General features: G+C 44.5%; 1 protein-coding gene across 3 annotated transcripts in view; it reads right to left on the bottom strand.

The window, feature by feature from the left end:
* Nucleotides 1-396: 396 nt before the first annotated feature.
* The window catches only part of LOC140723463 (NACHT, LRR and PYD domains-containing protein 3-like), a 59,169-nt gene continuing 40,045 nt past the window's right edge, over nt 397-19,520 (bottom strand). The window contains exons 10-12 of one of the 3 annotated variants that reach the window (XM_073038036.1): nt 12,794-12,964; nt 925-1,092; nt 397-773 (exon numbers count right to left, since the gene is read on the bottom strand). In XM_073038036.1, the coding sequence (XP_072894137.1) occupies nt 686-773; nt 925-1,092; nt 12,794-12,964 (427 nt within the window). In that variant the 3' untranslated portion in view covers nt 397-685. Of the gene's footprint in view, nt 774-924; nt 1,093-12,793; nt 12,965-19,520 lie in introns of those variants that run through there. The other 2 variants (XM_073038037.1, XR_012097905.1) reach the window with 2 other exon arrangements.

The raw sequence follows: 19,520 nt of genomic DNA, 5'->3' as shown, positions 1-19,520 counted from the left end.
ACAGCGGTTTATTGATTTCATCATGACAAATGTAAATAAAACAATGTGTGAGCTGCTGACGTGCGGGAATAAATAAGCTGCTCCCGACTCACTCACAGTCACACACAATTAACTGACCGGCGACAACGAGTGACCGGTTGAATAATCAGTCCCGTTTCTCACCGTCACTCTGCATCGGGGAACCGATGATTATAAAATCACACTTCAGGGCCGTGTCCGGGATCGCTGCAGATCCAGGGTCACTGCCGAGGTATTTGTCAATTTAACATCATTATATCGGCCAGGCTGCCGAATGCACCGTCCTCAGCAAAGGGAGCAAAAGGATTCTCTCCCGGGATAATCCCACCCCGGGACACCGATATCCCAGACTGAGCCCCGGAACCCGGTCTCTTCCTGTCCGGGTATTTCTCCGGGGTGTCACGTGGGAGTGTCTCGAACACGCACATCCGGCGGAAGCTGAGCACCGCTGGACAACAGGCGGAAACACATCACTACGGGAGCACAACAAATGACACACAGGGCGGGACTGCATTAGAACCATTAGAACCGTTGGGAATTAAACCTGGCGCGCGGCCAATAAAGGTAAGCGTGACAGTTAAAAGGGAAGGCAGGAGTTAAAGGGGAGGGCGGGAATCGGCCAAGATGTCCACATCCCGCGGACGGGGATGTTCACACATTCAGATGTTCACACGATCACTCTCAGTCCGGATCTGAGTTCCTGCAGAGATCTCAGTTCCTCCCTCCCGGTCTCACTGAATCGATTCCCCCGCAGCCTGAAACAGATGGGAGAATAAAGATGAAATTACAAAACAGTATGAGGAACAGGGGCTGGGGTTAATGTTTCAACACTCACGGACAAATATCACCAGAAAACCCGCGGATCCGCTGAAATTTTGTCACAATGAAATTAAAACAAACACTCACTCGATCCACTTGAGACTCGGGAGGGTCAGTATGAGGCGACGGAGAGTGGGGACAGATCGGTCTGTCAGCGAGTTCCATCCCAGGTTCAGCTCCGTCAGTGATGGTTTTGTACTGAGAGCTGAGGTGAGATCCTCAGCACCAAAATCTGTGAGACCGACGTTGTTCAGCCTGAAGATGAGAGAGAGTGAGGGTGAAGGACACAAAGAGACAGGAGACGGTACAAGTCCTCAGTGTTTATCAGTAACACAATTACTGTTTTTTTTTTCTTCAGCACGACTGCGCAAGTCGGCCAGTGAGAACAGCGAGAAGAGTTTAAAAGGAAGACAGATTTACAGAGACAGCGTCAGAGGAGCGAGAGACAGAGTAGGAAGACTTTGGCTCAACGGGGCTTCGGCGATAAAGGGTCGAGGCGTGGTAGGGTATCTGTTTACAATACAGGCAGAGAGTATGTGTGTGAGGCTGGTTTTCTGTGCTCGGTGTCAGATGTGGGAGATCCTGGAGACTCCCAGCCTCCTGGACGGCAACATCTGCACCCGGTGTGTCGAGCTGCAGCTCCTTAGGGACCGAGTTAGGGAACTGGAGATGCAGCTCGATGACCTTCGTCTGGTCAGGGAGAGTGAGGAGGTGATAGAGAGGAGTAACAGGCAGGAGGTCACACCGGGGTCACGGGAGACTGAAGAAGTGGGTCACAGTCAGGAGAGGGAAGGGCAAGAAGCAGGTACTAGAGAGTACCCCAGTGGCTGTACCCCTTGACAATAAGTTCTCCTGTTCGAGTACTGCAGGGGTGGGAGTGGGGGTGGAACGGCCTAAGGAGGGGCGTGGACGGGTGGGGAAGAAATAGAGGCCGTGACTCTGGCACAGAGTCTGGCCCTGTGGCTTAGAAGGATATGGAAGAAGATGGCAGCAGAGATAGGGGACTGTAGTTAGGGGGTCAAACAGGCGATTCTGTGGATGCAGGAAAGAAACGCGGATGGTAGTTTGCCTCCCAGGTACCAGGGTCCGGGATGTTTCAGAACGCGTCGAAGATATCCTGCAGTGGGATGGACAACAGCCAATGGTACCATAGGTAGCTAAAGGGAAGAGGTCCTGAAAGAAGTCTACAGGGAGTTATGCAGGAAGTTGTGAGGACCGCAAAGGTCGTACTCTCGGGACTACTGTCTGTGCCACACGACAGTGAGAATGGGAATAGAATGAGGAGGAGGATAAATGCGTGGCTGAGGGACTAGTGCTAGGAGCAGTGATTCAGATTTCTGGATCATTGGGATCTCTTTTGGTGCAGGTGTGACCTGTACAGAAAGGACGGGTTGCAATTAAATCCCAGGGGGACCAATATCCTGCCAGAAAGGTTTGCCAAGACTATTGTGGAGAGTTTAAACTATGATTGCTGCGGGTTGGGAACCAAACTGAAGTGACGGAGGAAAGGGAGGTTGGTTCACAAATGGAGAAAGCTTGGAGACAGTACGAAAGAAGATAGGCTGGTGATAGAGAAGTGACGTGCACAGTCCGATGGGTTGAGATGTGTGTATTTTAATACAAAGAGTATCATGAACAAACCAGATGAGCTTAGAGCGTGGATCAGTACTTGGTGATATGATGTGGTGGCCGTTACAGAGACTTGGATGGTACAGGGGCAGGAATGACTACTTCAAATGTCAGGTTTTAGATGTTTCAGAAAGGACAGGGAGGCAGGCAAAAGAGGTGGGGACGTGGCACTGTTGATCAGAGATAGTGTCACGGCTGCAGAAAAGGAGGACGTCATGGAGGGGTTGTCTATGGAGTCCCTGTGGGTGGAAGTTAAGAACAGGAAGGGGTCAATAACTCTACTGGGTGTTTTGTATAGACCACCCAACAGTAACAGGGACATCGAGGAGAAGATAGGGAGACAGATTCTGGAAAGGAGTAACAATAACAGGGTTGTTGAAGTGGGAGATTTGAATTTCCCAAATATCGATGGGAATCTCTCAAGAGTGAGGAGTGTAGATGGGTTGGAGTTTGTTAGGTGTGTTCAGGAAGGTTTCGTGACACAATATTTCGATAAGGCTACAAGAGGAGAGGCTGTACTTGATCTGGTATTGGGAAATGAAACAGGTGTCAGATCTCTTAGTGCGAGAGCATTTTGGAGATGGTGATCACAATTCTATCTCTTTTACCATAGCATTAGAGAGGGATAGGAACAGGCAAGTTAATGAAACCTTTAATTTGATTAATGGGAACTATGAGGCTATCAGGCTGGAACTTGGAAGCATAAATTGGAAACAGATGTCCTCAGGGAAACGTACCGAAGAAATGTCGAAAGTGTTGTTACGTACCCGTGACACGTGACAGTGGTACCCTTGTCACGTGACTGGGGTTGAAGTTATACTGGACTTAAGGTAATGGTCTTGTGATGGTGGAGTGATGTCATTTTCCCGCCAGTAGAGGTCATGTGACAGGTTTTTTTTACAGGGTATAAAAGGAAGACCCACCCTGTTAGGTGGGGCAGTTCGTGGCTAGATTTGCCAAGATGACTTCATGTCACTGCGTGATTTAATGGGATGACGCAGTTTAGTTAAAAATGAAGTTTTATATAATGCCTAAAGTTTAAAAGGTCACTGCCAGCGGTTTCTTTGCTGACGGAGAGTGAAGAAAAGTTTGGAAGATAAAAATCGAGGTGAATCGATTTTCAACGGTAGATTGATTTCGACCTTATTTGATCCTCATTCGGAGGGATTTCGTTGACTATTCTTGCTGTTAATCCCTGGGTTGACCAGAAAGAATTTGAGAATAGTGTGGAAGGAAGGTCAGTACCTTTTAGCCGTTATATTTAATAAAATTCGACGTGGGAAAGTTCGACGCCGGGGAATCGAAGGACATCGACGTGGAAGAGAATTTAAATCGTTTTAAAAAGTCTCTCCTTTTAAAAGTACTGTGAGCTTTTGAACTTTCGGCATATCGCTCTAAAGAACTGTTTTCTTTCGGCATACCGCTTTAAAGAACTGTTTTTTTTCAATACCGTTTTAAAGACTGTTTGGGACTGCAAAGCTATTAAGAACTGTTTGAGCAGCTGCCCAGCAGCTGAGTTCCGGTCATGTTTGAGTTTGTTTACTTTTGAGGGGGTTTGTTTTCAGTGTTTAATAAACGTGTTATTTGTTATAAAAACCCTTGCCTAACTCATATATATTTATTGTTGCCTGAATACGTAACATAATTATGGGGGCTACGTCCGGAATTGAATCGTTTGAGTTTAAAATGTTTTTTGAATTTTGAGTCGGTGTTTTGGTAACGGGGAATGCTCGATTCTTTTTGTTTGATTGGCTTGTGAGTGGTATTCGGCAACGATGAATATTGATGAGTTTCTGGATTCGCCAGCCGCGGATTTGTTAGCGAAGGCGGAAAAATCTGAAGTATCTGAGATTGCTAATAGGTTGCAACTTAAAGGTATTTTTTCGACTACATCAAAAGCTGTAATACAGAGAAAAATTGCATCACACTTTGTGGCTTCCGGTGATTTTGATGAATCGATTTTAGAATCGTTTCCAATAAGTAATCTGGAGATGAAGTTGCAAATCGAACAAATGACGTTAGAGAGGTGTAAATTGGAAATTGACCAGAAGCAAAGAGATTTTGAATATGCAATGGCGAAATTAAGGTCTGGGAATCAGTCTTCTGATTCTAAAAAACCGTTTATTGCTAGCCAAGAAATTAAATTGGTCCCTCCATTTAGTGAAACAGAACTGGAAAGATATTTTCAACATTTTGAAACTATTGCTCGGATGTCAGACTAGCCGAAAGATAAATGGTCAGTGTTGTTACAGAGTGTGATTAAAGGCAAGGCACAACAAGTTTACACAGCTTTAACTGCTGCGCAAGCACTTGATTATGATATTGTGAAAACAAATATTCTCAAAGCATACAAATTAGTCCCAGAAGCATATAGGGAAAGATTCAGAAGTTTGAAAAAGTCTGTGGAAAAGACTTATGTGGAATTTGCCTATGATAAAGCTATGTGTTTTGAGAGATGGGTTTCTTCTAAAAATGTAAATGAGGACTATGATACATTGAAAGAGCTGATTTTAATGGAGGAATTTAAAAGAAGCATTCCTGTTGAAGTAAGGACCTACTTAAATGAGAGGGATACTGATAAATTGCAGGACTGTGCTAGATTAGCTGATGAGTATGTTTTAATCAATAAGAATAAATTTCCTCAGGGTAGAATTTTTAAGAGGAAAAATAATATGGAGACTCAAGGTAAACCAGAAATTAAATCAGAGGTTAATGAGAAAGGTAAGGAGGAAGGAAAACCTGTGAAGGAAAGACAGTTTGGTCTTATTTGTAACTATTGTAGGAAGCCTGGCCATGTAATAGCTAACTGTTTCAAATTGAAAAAGAAAGAGAAGGAAGCAGTTCCAGATGCTTGTGTGCAACATACTGAAGCACCTGTAAAGTTACAGGGTTTGGTAAACACAAATGAGGATTTGTTAGAGTCTGACCAAGTTAGAAAGGGATATGATCACTTTATAACTGAAGGGTTTGTATCCTTGAAAGAAGGATCTACTCTGGTGCCAATAAAAATCCTTAGGGATACTGGAGCTTCTCAATCACTGATGTTAGATAGTGTGTTGAAGTTTAATGAAGAGAGTGATACTGGTGAGGTAAATTACATAAGAGGTGTTGGAAGTGATTTTATGCCTGTACATTTACATGAAGTAAATTTAAAGTCAGGGTTAGTTACAGGATTTGTTAACAGGATTTGTTAAGCATAGCTTACCTGTGAAGGGTATTTCTTTATTGTTAGGTAATGACTTGGCAGGTGGACAAGTTTTTCCTGAAGTGCATTTGACAATGGAGTCAGAGGAACCAGAGGTGAATTCTAACACAGATTCTTCCTGTGTTGTGACTAGAGCTATGGCTAAAAAGATTGATGTGCAGAATGAGGTTGTTACTCATGACTGTTCAACTCAGGATTTGAGTTTTGAGGATGTGTCAGAGACTTTCTTACCTTCATTGTTTGAACAAGGTTCTGGGAGTAAGTCTGACAATGAAGATTTATCTCTGTCTCGGAAGGAGATGATAGCAGAGCAGAATAGAGATCCTGAGATTATAAAATTAAGGGAACAAGCTTTACTAGGTAGTGAAATTGAGAAGGTGTCAGTAGGATATTATTTGGAAAAAGGAGTGTTGATGAGGAAGTGGAGGTCGCCTACAATTCCTGCAAGTGAGGAATGGAATGTTGTTTACCAGGAGGTTGTTCCTAAAGTTTATCGGAATGAGATTTTGACTTTAGCTCATAGTGTGCCTTTAGGTGGACATCAAGGGGTAAGGAAAACTGTGGACAAGATTTTAAAACATTTTTACTGGCCTGGTCTAAGAAAAGATGTGGCGATGTTTTGTAAGACGTGCCATACTTGTCAAATCGTGGGTAAACCAAATCAGGTTACACCAGTAGCTCCATTACAACCTATTCCAGCATTTGGTGAAACATTTTCTAAAGTTATTGTAGATTGTGTTGGTCCATTACCAAAGACAAAAACTGGTTATCAGTATTTGTTGACTATCATGTGTACTTCGTCTAGGTTTCCAGAGGCAGTACCACTTAGGAATATAAAAGCTAAAACTGTGACGAAGGCTCTTATAAAATTATTTACTTATTTTGGATTGCCTAAGGAAATACAAACTGATCAAGGCAGTAATTTTATGTCTGGATTGTTTCAACAGATAGTTTATAAATTGGGAGCTAAGCAAATCACTTCGTCTGCATACCATCCAGAATCGCAAGGTGCCTTGGAGAGGTTTCATTCTACTCTCAAGAATATGATTAGGACATATTGTGTGGAAAATGAAAGTGACTGGGATGAGAGTATAAACTTGCTTTTATTTGCAGTAAGGGAATTGGTACAGGAATCTTTGGGTTTTAGTCCATTTGAACTTGTGTTTGGGCATAGAGTTAGAGGACCTTTAGCTTTATTGAAGGGACAGTGGATTAGTAAGGAAGTGCATACTAATTTGTTGGACTATGTTTTGAAATTTAAGGACAGGTTACATAAAGCTTGTAGCTTAGCCAAGGAAAATTTAAAGTTGGCTCAGGAGAAAAGGAAAACTTGGTATGATAAGGAAGCTAGGATGAGGATGTTGAAGCCTGGAGATAAGGTGTTGGTTCTTTTCCCAGTGCAGACAAATCTTTTACAAGCTAGATTTCATGGTCCTTATGAAATTGTGTCTAGAATCAATGATGTGGATTATGTAATAAAAACTCCAGATCGTAGAAGGTCAACACAACTTTGCCACATAAATATGATTAAACCATATTTTGAGAATCAATCTGATACTGTGACTGTTGTGGTTAGTGAGAATGAGTTTGATGTAACTGGGAACATGATAGATGATTCATCTGACTTTCATTCTAAATCTAACATTGTTTCTGTTAGGCTACCTAATTCGACCATTTTGGAAAATATGGATGAGAAATTAGCACATTTACAGCTAGAGCAGAAACAACAGATGAAGGAATTGATTTTTAAGTATAAGGATTTGTTTCCAGATGTTCCGAGAAGGACTACTATAGCTTCACATAATGTAGATGTTGGAGATGCCAAACCTATTAAACAACATCCATATAGGATGAACATGGAAAAATGTGAACTTGCTGAGAAAGAAATTGAATACATGTTTGAGAATGATATTATTAGACATTCTAACTCGAATTGGAGTTCGCCATGTGTTATGGTGCCAAAACCTGATGGTAGTATTAGGTTTTGCACGGACTATAGGAAGGTGAATGCTGTAACGAAAACAGATGCATATCCAATTCCTAGAGTAGATGATTGTGTAGATAAGGTTGGAAAAGCAAAGTTCCTTACAAAGATTGATTTATTGAAAGGGTATTGGTGTGTTCCATTAACGGACAGAGGTAGAGAGATTTCTGCATTTGTAACTCCATCTGGGTTATATGAGTATAATGTTCTTCCATTTGGGATGAAGAATGCCCCAGGTACTTTCCAGAGGATGTTTAATTCCGTGATTCAGGGATTGAAAGATACTGATGCTTATATTGATGATTTAGTGACAGGAAATGATACTTGGAAAGCACACATTATTGCGGTGGAGAAATTGTTTGAAAAGCTTTCAAAAGCTAACTTGACTATTAATTTAGCCAAGAGTGAATTTGGACATGCCACTGTGACTTACCTTGGTTATGTTGTAGGTCAAGGTAAGGTAGCTCCTGTTCAGGCAAAAGTTCAGGCAATTTTAGAGATTCCCACTCCGACGGGGAAAAAAACTCTCAGAAGATTTTTGGGAATGGTAGGATATTATCGAAAATTTTGTAAGAATTTTGCTAATGTTGCCCTTCCATTAACTAACCTTCTGCAGAAGAATGTGAAGTTTGTGTGGACAGTGCCTTGTCAGGAAGCATTTGAAAAATTGAAAACAATGATATGTCAACAACCTGTGCTTAAGGCACCTGGCTTTGAAAAACCTTTTTCATTAGCTGTAGATGCTAGTGATGAAGCTGCGGGAGCAGTGCTGATGCAAAGGAATGAGGGTGATGAGGTTGATCATCCAGTAGCCTACTTTTCTAAGAAATTTAATAAGCATCAAAGAAACTATTCAACAATAGAGAAAGAATTGTTATCTCTTGTTTTAGCTTTGGAATATTTTGAGGTATATGATGGTACAACTCAAAAACCACTTATTGTTTACACTGATCATAATCCGTTAGTTTTTCTGAGTAAGATGAAAAACAAAAACAGAAGATTGTTAAATTGGAGTTTGATGTTACAAGAGTACAATATTGTGATAACTCATATTAAAGGTAAAGATAATGTGGTTGCTGATTGTCTATCTCGATGTTGAATGTACAATGTAATTTTTTTTTTGGAGTGGTTTTTTTATTGTAACACTCCTACTGTATTGTATATTGTGAATGTTATATGATTTATACATTTGTTTTTTTTTTTGTAAGTAATTGTTAAAAATTTTTGTTCTTGTAAGACCAAAAATGTTTTTTTTGGAGGGAGGTGTTACGTACCCGTGACACGTGACAGTGGTACCCTTGTCACGTGACTGGGGTTGAAGTTATACTGGACTTGAGGTAATGGTCTTGTGATGGTGGAGTGATGTCATTTTCCCGCCAGTAGAGGTCATGTGACAGGTTTTTTTTACAGGGTATAAAAGGAAGACCCACCCTGTCAGGTGGGGCAGTTCGTGGCTAGATTTGCCAAGATGACTTCATGTCACTGCGTGATTTAATGGGATGACGCAGTTTAGTTAAAAATGAAGTTTTATATAATGCCTAAAGTTTAAAAGGTCACTGCCAGCGGTTTCTTTGCTGACGGAGAGTGAAGAAAAGTTTGGAAGATAAAAATCGAGGTGAATCGATTTTCGACGGTAGATTGATTTCGACCTTATTTGATCCTCATTCGGAGGGATTTCGTTGACTATTCTTGCTGTTAATCCCTGGGTTGACCAGAAAGAATTTGAGAATAGTGTGGAAGGAAGGTCAGTACCTTTTAGCCGTTATATTTAATAAAATTCGACGTGGGAAAGTTCGACGCCGGGGAATCGAAGGACATCGACGTGGAAGAGAATTTAAATCGTTTTAAAAAGTCTCTCCTTTTAAAAGTACTGTGAGCTTTTGAACTTTCGGCATATCGCTCTAAAGAACTGTTTTCTTTCGGCATACCGCTTTAAAGAACTGTTTTTTTTTCAATACCGTTTTGAAGACTGTTTGGGACTGCAAAGCTATTAAGAACTGTTTGAGCAGCTGCCCAGCAGCTGAGTTCCGGTCATGTTTGAGTTTGTTTACTTTTGAGGGGGTTTGTTTTCAGTGTTTAATAAACGTGTTATTTGTTATAAAAACCCTTGCCTAACTCATATATATTTATTGTTGCCTGAATACTTAACAGTGTTCAAGGGATATTTGCGTGAGGTTCTGAGTAGGTACGTTCCAATAAGACTTAGAAAGAAGGACAGGTACAAGATCCATGGTGTACAAAGGCTGTTGTAAATCTAGTCAGGAAGAAAAGAAGAGCTTATGAAAGGTTCAAAAACTAGATAATAATATGAATCTGGAAGATTATAAGGCTAGCAGGAAGGAGCTTAAGAATGAAATTAGGAGAACTAGAAGGGGCCATGAGAAGGCCTTGGCGGACGGGATTAAGGAAAACCCCAAAGCATTCTACAAGTATGTGAAGAGCAAGAGGATAAGATGTGAGAGGATAGGACCAAACTGGTGTGACAATGGAAACGTGTGTATGGAACAAGTGGAAATAGCAGAGGTATTTAATGAATCAGCTGCTTCAGTATTCATGACGGAAAAGGATCTTGGCGATTGTAGGGATAACTTGCAGTGTACTGAAACGCTTGAGAATGTAGATATTAAGAAAGAGGATGTGCTGGAGCTTTTGGAAAGCATCAAGTTGGATAAGTCACTGGGACATGACGGGATATATCCCAGGCTACTGTGGGAAGTGAGGGAGGAGATTGCTGAGCCTCTGGCAATGATCTTTGGATCATCAATGAGGTCAGGAGAGGCTGTGGAGGATTGGAGAGTTGCGGATGTTTTCCCCTTATTCAAGAAAGCGAGAACGGATAGCCTAGGAAATTATAGGCTAGTGAGTCTCACTTCAGTGGTTGGTAAGTTGATGGAGAAAATCCTGACAGGCAGGGTTTATGAACATCTGGAGAGGCAAAATATGATTAGGAATAGTCAGCATGGCTTTGTCAAAGGCGTGTCGTGCCTTACCAGCCTGACTGAATTTTTTGAGAATGTGACTAAACACATTGATGAAGGTAGAATAGTAAATGTAGTGTATTTCAGTTAGGCATTTCATAAGGTACCCCATACAAGGTTTATTGAGAAAGTAAGGAGTCATGGGATCCAAGGGGACATTGCTTTGTGGATCCAGAAATGGCTTGCCCACAGAAGGCAAAGGGTGGTTATAGATGGGTCATATTCTGCATGGAGGTCGGTGACCAGTAGTGTGCCTCAGGGATCTGTTCTGGGACTACTTGTCTTTGTGATTTTTATAAATGACCTGGATGAGGAAGTGGAGGGATGGGTTATTAAATTTGCTGATGACACAAAGGTTGGAGGTGTTGTGGATAGTGTGGAGGGCTGTCAGAGGTTACAACGGGACATTGATAGAATGCGAAACTGGGCTGAGGAGTGGCAGATGGAGTTCAACCCAGATCTGTGTGAGGTGGTTCATTTTGTTAGGTCAAATATGATGGCAAAATATAGTATTAATGGTAAGACATTTGGCAGTGTGGATGATCAGAGGGATCTTGGGATCCGAGTCCATAGGACACTCAAAGCTGCTACGCACATTGACTCTGTGTTTAAGAAGACATATCGTGAGATTGAGTTTAAGAGCCGAAAGGTAATGTTGTAGCTATAATGTTGGACAGGTTGGGTGAGTGGGCAAATGTATGGCAGTTGCAGTTTAATGTGGATAAATGCTAGGTTATCCACTTTGGTGGCAAGAACAGGAAGGCAGATTACTATCTAAATGGAGTCAAGTTAGGAAAAGGGGAAGTACAACGAGGTCTAGGTGTTCTTGTACACCAGTCAATGAAAGTAAGCATGCAGGTACAGCAGGCAGTGAAGAAAGCTAATGTCATGCTGGCCTTTATAACAAGAGGAATTGAGTATAGGAGTAAAGAGGTCCTTCTGCAGCTGTACAGGGCCCTGGTGAGACCCCAACTGGAGTATAGTGTGCAGTTTTGGTCTCCAAATTTGAGGAAGGACATTCTTGCTATTGAGGGAGTGCACCGTAGGTTCACGAGGTTAATTCCCGGAATGGCGGGACTGTCATATGTTGAAAGATTGGAGCGACTGGGCTTGTATACACAGGAATTTAGAAGGATAAGAGGGGATCTGATTGAGACATATAAGGTTATTAAGGGATTGGACACGCTGGAGGCAGGAAGCATGTTTCCGCTGATGGGTGAGTCCAGAACTAGAGGCCACAGTTTAAGAATAAGGGTAGGCCATTTTGAACTGAGATGCGGAAAAACTTTTTCACCCAGAGAGTGGTGGATATGCCCCAGAAGGCAGTGGAGGCCAAGTCTCTGGATGCATTCAAGAGAGAGTTATATAGAGCTCCTATAGATAACGGGGTCAAGGGATATGGGGAGAGGGCAGGAACGGGGTACTGATTGTGGACGATCAGCCATGATCACAGTGAATGGCGATGCTGGCTAGAAGGGCCGAATGGCCTACTCCTGCACCTATTGTCTATTGTTGATTGTCTATTTAGGACCCTGGTCAGACCACACTTGGAGTACTGTGCTCAATTGTGATCGCCTCACTATAGGAAGACATGGAAACCATAGAAAGGATGCAGAGGAGATTTACAAGGATGTTGCCTGGATTGGGGAGCATGCCTTATGAGGATAAGTTGAGTGAACTCGGCCTTTTCTCTTGGAGTGTCAGAGGATGAGAGCTGACCTGAGCGAAATGTACAAGAGCATGAGAGGCATTGATTATGTGGTTAGTCAGAGTCTTTTTCCCAGGGCTGAAATGGGTAGCACGACAGGACATATTTTCAAGGTGCCTGGAAGTAAGTACAGAGGAGATGTTATCGGTATGTTTTTTTTAACACAAAGTGGCGAGTGCGTGGATTGGGCTGCCGGCGGCGGTGCTGGATGCGGAAACGATAGGGTCTTTAAGAGACTCCTGGATGGCTACTTGGAGCTCAGAAAAATAGAGGGCTATGGGTAAAGCCTAGGTAGTTCTGAGATAGGGACATGTTCGGCACAGCTGCGTTGGCCGATGGGCCTGTACTGTGCTGTAGGTTTTCTATGTTTCTCTGTTTCTACTGATCACATTAATGTTCAGTGTCAGACACCCAGTGACTGTAAACACGATCTCCCACAGTCTGTTACTTACACCAGTTTCTGTATTTTACACTCTGGGTTCCTCAGAGCCGCAGACACCAGTTTCACTCCTGAATCTCCCAGTTTATTACCACTCAGGTTCAGCTCCGTCAGAGATGCGTTTGTACTGACAGCGGAGGCGAGATCCTCGGCACCAGAATCTGTGAGAACGACATGGTTCAGCCTGGAGATGAGTGAGAATGACGGTGAAGGACACAGAGAGACAGGAGACGGAACAAATACTCAGTGTTTATCAGTAACACAATGACTGATTTATTTTTTCTTCAGTATGACTGCGCAAGTCGGCCAGTGAGAACAGCGAGAAGAGTTTAAAAGGAAGACAGATTTACAGAGCGAGCGTCAGAGGAACGGGAGACAGAGTAGGAAGGATTTGGCTCAACGGGGCTTCGGCGATAAAGGGTCGAGGCGAGGTAGGTTATCTGTTTACAATACAGACAGAGAGTATGTGTGTGAGGCTGGTTTTCTGTGCCCGCTGTCAGATGTGGGAGATCCTGGAGACTCCCAGCCTCCTGGTCGGCAACATCTGCACCCGGTGTGTCGAGCTGCAGCTCCTTAGGGACCGAGTTAGGGAACTGGAGATGCAGCTCGATGACCTTCATCTGGTCAGGGAGAGAGGGGAGTTACAGGCAGGTGGTCACACCGGGGCTATAGGAGACTGAAGAAGTTGGTGACAGTCAGGAGAGGGAAGGGCAAGAAGCAGGTACTAAAGAGTACCCCGGTGGCTGCACCCCTTGAAAATAAGTGCTCCTGTTCGAGGACTGCTGGGGGAGGGGGAGCAACAATGGCTACACCTCTGGCACAGAGTCTGGCCCTGTGGCTCAGAAGAGCAGGGGAAGGAAGAGGATGGCAGCAGAGATAGGGGATTCTATTGTTAGTGGGTCAGACAGGCCATTCTGTGGATGCAGGAAAGAAACGCTGATGGTAGTTTGCCTCCGAGGTGCCAGGGTCCAGAATGTTTCTGATCAGGTCCAAGATATCCTGAGGTGGGAGGGAGAACAGCCAGAGGGCGTGGTACATATTGGTGCAAATGACATAGGTAGGAAAAGGGAGGAGGTCCTGAAAAAAAAAACACAGCGAGTTAGGAAGTGAATTGAGAAGCAGGACCTCAAAGGCAGTAATCTCGGGGTAACTGCCTGTTCCACAAGACAGTGAGTATAGGAATAGGATGAGGTTGAGGATGAATGCGTGGATGAAGGATTGCAGCAGATATTCAGATTTCTGGATCGCTGGGACCTCTTTTGGGGCAGGCGTACCTGTACAAAAAGGATGGGTTGCACTTGAATCCCCAAGGGACCAATATCCTGGAGGGAATGTTTGCTAAAGCTATTGGGGAGAACTTAAACTAGAAATGTTTGGGGGTGGAAACCGAACTGAAGTGATGGAGGAAAGGGGAGGTTGTCTCACAAATAGAGAAAGCTTGGAGACACTGCGAAAGGAAGGATACACAGGTCATGGGACGCGCTCAGACCAATGGTTTGAGATACGTCTATTTCAATGAAAGGAGTATGATGGATAAAGCGTATGATCTTAAAGTGTGATTCAGCACTTGGAGCTATGATGTACACTTACACTACACGGTGCATCCGCAAAGGAAACAGCATTATGAAGGACCCCATGCACCCCTCATACAATCTCTTCTCCCTCCGGCAGTCTGGGAAATGGCTCCGAAGCATTCGGGCTTTCATGACCAAACTATGTAACAGTTTCTTTCCCCAAGCTATCAGACTCATCAATATCCGAAGCCTGGACTGACACCTTGCCCTATTGTCCTGCTTATTATTTATTGTAATACCTGCATTGTTTGTGTGCACTTTATGCAGTCCTGTGCAGATCTGTAGTCTAGTGTAGCTTTCTGTGTGTTGTTTTTTATATTAGGTAGTTCAATCTAGTTTTTTTCTACTGTGTCATGTAACACCATAGTCCTGAAAAACGTTGCCTCAATGTTACTATGTACTGTACCAGCAGTTATGGTCGAAACGACAATAAAAGTGACTTGACTTGACTTAACTTGATGTTGTGGCCATTACAGAGACTTGGCTGGTGCAGGGGCAGGAATGGCTACTTCATGTGCCGGGTTTTAGATGTTTCTGAAAGGACAGGGAGGAAGGCAAAGGAGGTGGGGGCATGACACTGTTGAGCAGAAATTGTGTCACGGCTGCAGAAAATAAGGAAGTCATGGAGGGGTTGTCTTTGGAGTCCATGTGGGTGGAAGTTATGAACAGGAAGGGGTTAATAACTCTACTGTGTGTTTTGTATAGACCACCCAACAGTAACAGGGACATCGCGGAGCAGATAGGGAGACAGATTCTGGAAAGGAGTTATTAATAGCAGGGTTGTTGAAGTGGGAGATTTTAATTTCCCAACTATTGATTGGCATCTCCCTAGAGTGAGGGGTTTAGATGGGGTGGAGTTTGTTAGGAGTGTTCAGGAAGGTTTCTTGACACAATATGTAGAAAAGCCTACAAGAGGGGAGGCTGTACTTGATCTGCTATTGGGAAATGAACCTGGTCAGGTGTCAGATCTCACAGTGGCAGAGCATTTTTGAGAGATCTTTGGAGAGAGATAGTAACAGAAAAGTTAGGGAAACCTTTAATTGGAGTAAGGGGAACTATGAGGCTATCAGGCAGGAACTTGGATACATAAATCTGGAAGATATGAACCTGGAACATTATATGGCTAGCAGTTAGGAGCTTAAAAATGAAATTAGGAGAGGTAGAAGGGGCCATGAGAAGGCGTTAGTGGAGAGGATTAAGGGAGAGTTAAACTAGATTTGCAGGGGGGTGGGAACCAGAGTGTCAGAGTAGATAGTGGAACGGGGGTAAAAATAAATGATGTTAGTAGTTCATGCAAAGTCATAAATAGTAAGGTTGTGTGTGGTGGTAACAATCTTCTGAGGTGTGCATATTTCAATGCAAGGAGTATTGTGGGAAAGGCAGATGAGCTGAGGGCCTGGATTGACATGTGGAAATATGACGAAATAGCCATTACTGAAACTTGGATACAGAAGGGGCAGGACTGTCAGCTCAAAGTTCCAGGGTTCCGATGTTTCATGCGTGACAGAGGCAGAGGGATGGGGGGGGGGTGGCTTTGCTAGTCAGGGAAAATATTACAGCAGTGCTTCGGCAGGAAAGATTAGAGGACTTGTCTACGGAGGTTATATGAGTGGAGCTGAGAAACAGGAAAGGTATGACCTGTTTGTTAGAGTTTGTGAAATGTGTTTGTGAAAGTTTTCTAAATCAATATATAGATGTACCAACTAGGGAGGATGCAATATTAGATCTCCTATTTGGAAATGAGTTAGGGCAGGTGACGGAAGTGTGTGTAGGGGAACATTTCGGTTCCAGTGATCATAACGTGATTAGTTTCAACTTGATCATGGATAAAGATAGATCTGGTCCTCGGGTTGAAGTTCTAAACTGGAAAAGGGCCAAATTTGAAGAAATGAGAAAGGATCTAAAAATCGTAGATTGTGACAATTTTCTCTCTGGCAAGGTTGTGATTGGTAAGTGGGAGGCCTTCAAAGAAGAAATTTTGAAAGTGCAGAGTTTGTATGTTCCTGTCAGGGTTAAAGGCAAAACGAATAATAATAAGGAACCTTGTTTCTCGAGGGTTATTGGAACTCTGATAAAGAAAAAGAGAGAGATCTATAACATGTATAGGCAACAGGGAGGAAATAAGATGCTTGTGGAGTACAAAAAAGTAAAAAAAAAAAATACTTAAGAAAGAAATCAGTAGGGCTAAAAGAAGAAATGAGGTTGCTTTGGCAGTTAAAGTGGAGGATAATCCTGAGAGCTTCTACAGGTATGTTAGGAGCAAAAGAATAGTAAGGGATAAAATTGGTCCTCTTAAAGATCAGAGTGGTCGGTTATGTATGGAAACAAAAGAAATGGGAGAGATATCAAATGGTTTTTTATTGCATTCTGTATTTACTAAGGAAACTGGAATGAAGTCTATGGAAACAAGGCAAACAAGTAGGGAGTTCATGGAACTTAAACGGATTAAAGAGGAGGAGGTGCTTGCTGTCTTGAGGCAAATCAGAGTAGATAAATCCCCAGGACCTGACAGGGTATTCCCTCGGACCTTGAGGGAGACTACTGTTGAAATTGCAGGGGCCCTGGCAGAAATATTTAAAATGTCGATATCCACGGGTCAGGTGCCGGAGGATTGGAGGATAGTTCATGTAGTTCCATTGTTTAAAAAAGGTTCAAAAGTAAACCGGGAAATTATAGGCAGGTTTGACATCTGTAGTAGGTAAATTATTGGAAGGAATACTAAGAGATAGGATCTACAAGTATTTGGATGGACAGGGACTTATTAGAAACAGGCAGCATGGCTTTGTGCGTGGTAGGTCATGTTTAACCAATCCATTAGAGTTTTTCCAGGAAGTTACCAGGAAAGTGGATGAAGGGAAGACAGTGGATGTTGTATACATGGACTTCAGTAAGGCATTCGATAAGGTCCCGCAAGGGAGGTTAGTTAGGAAGATTCTATCGCTAGGTACACATGGAGAGGTAGCAAATTGGATTAGACATTGTCTCAATGGAAGAAGCCAGAGAGTGGTAGTGATGTGACAAGGACATGCAGGAAAACGAACCCAAGTGCAGGACTCGGACGCGGAGGCAAGATCAGGAGGCAGAATCACCGTAGCGACAGTAGAATCGGGACCAGGCTGTGAGGACGTGGGAGACATGGTTTACGGAGTGATACGGGGTTGAAGACTAGGAGCAAGGTCCTCTCTCTCTCTCTGAGAGTCGACCAACAATCTGGCAAGGGCTGACCGGAGCTGTCAGAGTCTTATCCTCTGGTGGCTAATGGGAACCAGGTACTGGTGATTGAGAGGAATTGGGAAAGATTGGGAATCATGTGTAGGGATTAAGGACCAATTAAGGAGAAAAGGGAAAATGTGGCAAATGCCAGCCAGGACCATGACAGTACCGCCTGCTGAAAGGGAGTCTCCCGGCGACTTTCCCGGCTTGTCGGGATGGTCCCGATAAAAGTCCTGGATGAGGAAAGGATCCAGGATAAAGGAGCGGGGAACCCAGGAACGCTCCCCTGGACCATACCCTTCCCAATCCACCAAGTACTGGAACCCTTTGCCCCTTCGGCGTACATCCAATAGTCGTCGGACGGTGTAAGCCGGATGGTTGTCAATGATTCGGGCTGGTGGGGGAGTATCGGGCGGTGAACCCAGGGGGCTGACCGAGACTGGTTTAACTTGGCAGACCTGGAAGGTAGGCTGGATGCGTAGGGAACTCGGTATCTTCAATCGGACCGCCGCAGGATTGATAACCCGTTCGCCCCTGAACGGTCCTAAGAAGCGAGGAACGAGTTTTTTATGCTCATTCTTGAGCAGAATGTCTTTGAAGGACAGCCATACCAACTGCCCAGGTTGGTACTCCGGTGCCGGGCTCCGGTGTCGGTCGGCTGTTTCCTTGTAGCGATCCGCTGAGCGGGCTAGGGTCGCACGTGTGTCGTCCCAAATCCTGCGGCACCGGTCGATATGATCGCGGACGGATGGTACTGCAATCTCTGCTTCTTGTGCGGGAAACAACAGGGGCTGGTACCCCAGTGAGCACTCGAACGGGGACTTTCCTACGGCTGAACTCACGAGGGAGTTGTGGGCGTACTCGTCCCACGGGAGTTGGTCGCTCCAGTTGTCTGGGTTGTTTTCTGTCACGCAACGCAACGTTGCTTCCAGGTCTTGGTTAGCCCGCTCCGTCTGTCCATTTGTCTGGGGGTGGAAGCTGGATGATAGGCTGACTGATGAACCCAAAGCTCGACAGAATGCTCTCCACACCTTGGAGACGAACTGTGGACCTCGGTCCGAGACGACGTCGGCGGGAATTCCGCGGAGGCGGAAGACGTGGCGGACAAGGAGGTCAGCGGTCTCTTGGGTCGAGGGGAGGTTAGGTAGGCCTACAAAATGCACAGCCTTCGAAAATCTGTCCACCACGGTGGGGATGGCCGTATTCCCTCGGGATTTGGGCAGACCTGTGACGAAGTCCAGAGCGATGTGCGACCATTTGCGGTCAGGAACAGGCAGGTGGGGAAGCAATCCCGCAGGCGGCCGATGATAGGCCTTCCCCCGGGCACAAGTGGGGCATGCCGCGACGTAGGAGTGGGTGTCTGCCTCCATGGAGAGCCACGAAAAATATCTTCTCCAGAGTGCCAGGGGTCGATAACTTCCGGGGTGGCAGGCAAACTGAGACGCATGTCCCCACTGGAGGACCTGAGATCAGACGCGTTCGGGCACATAGAGGCGGCCGCTGGGTGCCTTACCCGGGTCCGGGTCATTCCGTTGGGCTTCTTTTACCACGGACTCGATCTCCCAAGTGAGGGAAGCCACCACGCAGGACGGGGTGATGATCGTTTCTGGACTGGAGGTGTCCTCCCTGGCGTCATATTGGCGGGAGAGCGCGTCCGGTTTTCCGTTCTTGGACCCTGGGCGGTAAGTGATGGTAAACTTGAATCGCCCAAAGAATAATCCCCAACGGGCCTGGCGGGAGTTCAGGCGCTTGGCGGTCTGAATGTACCCCAGGTTTTTGTAATCTGTCCAGATGACGAATGGATGCTCTGCCCCCTCTAGCCAATGCCTCCACTCTTCCAACGCCAGTTTGACAGCCAATAACTCTCGATTTCCCACATCATAATTCCGTTCCGCGGGGGACAACCGGCGGGAAAAGAAGGCACCCGGGTGAACCTTTTCGTCCGTACCCGAC

This window comes from Hemitrygon akajei, unplaced genomic scaffold (genome assembly GCF_048418815.1).
Source record: "Hemitrygon akajei unplaced genomic scaffold, sHemAka1.3 Scf000115, whole genome shotgun sequence".
Taxonomy (NCBI): Eukaryota; Metazoa; Chordata; class Chondrichthyes; order Myliobatiformes; family Dasyatidae; genus Hemitrygon; species Hemitrygon akajei.
This window is presented reverse-complemented; position numbering and strand designations above follow the sequence as displayed.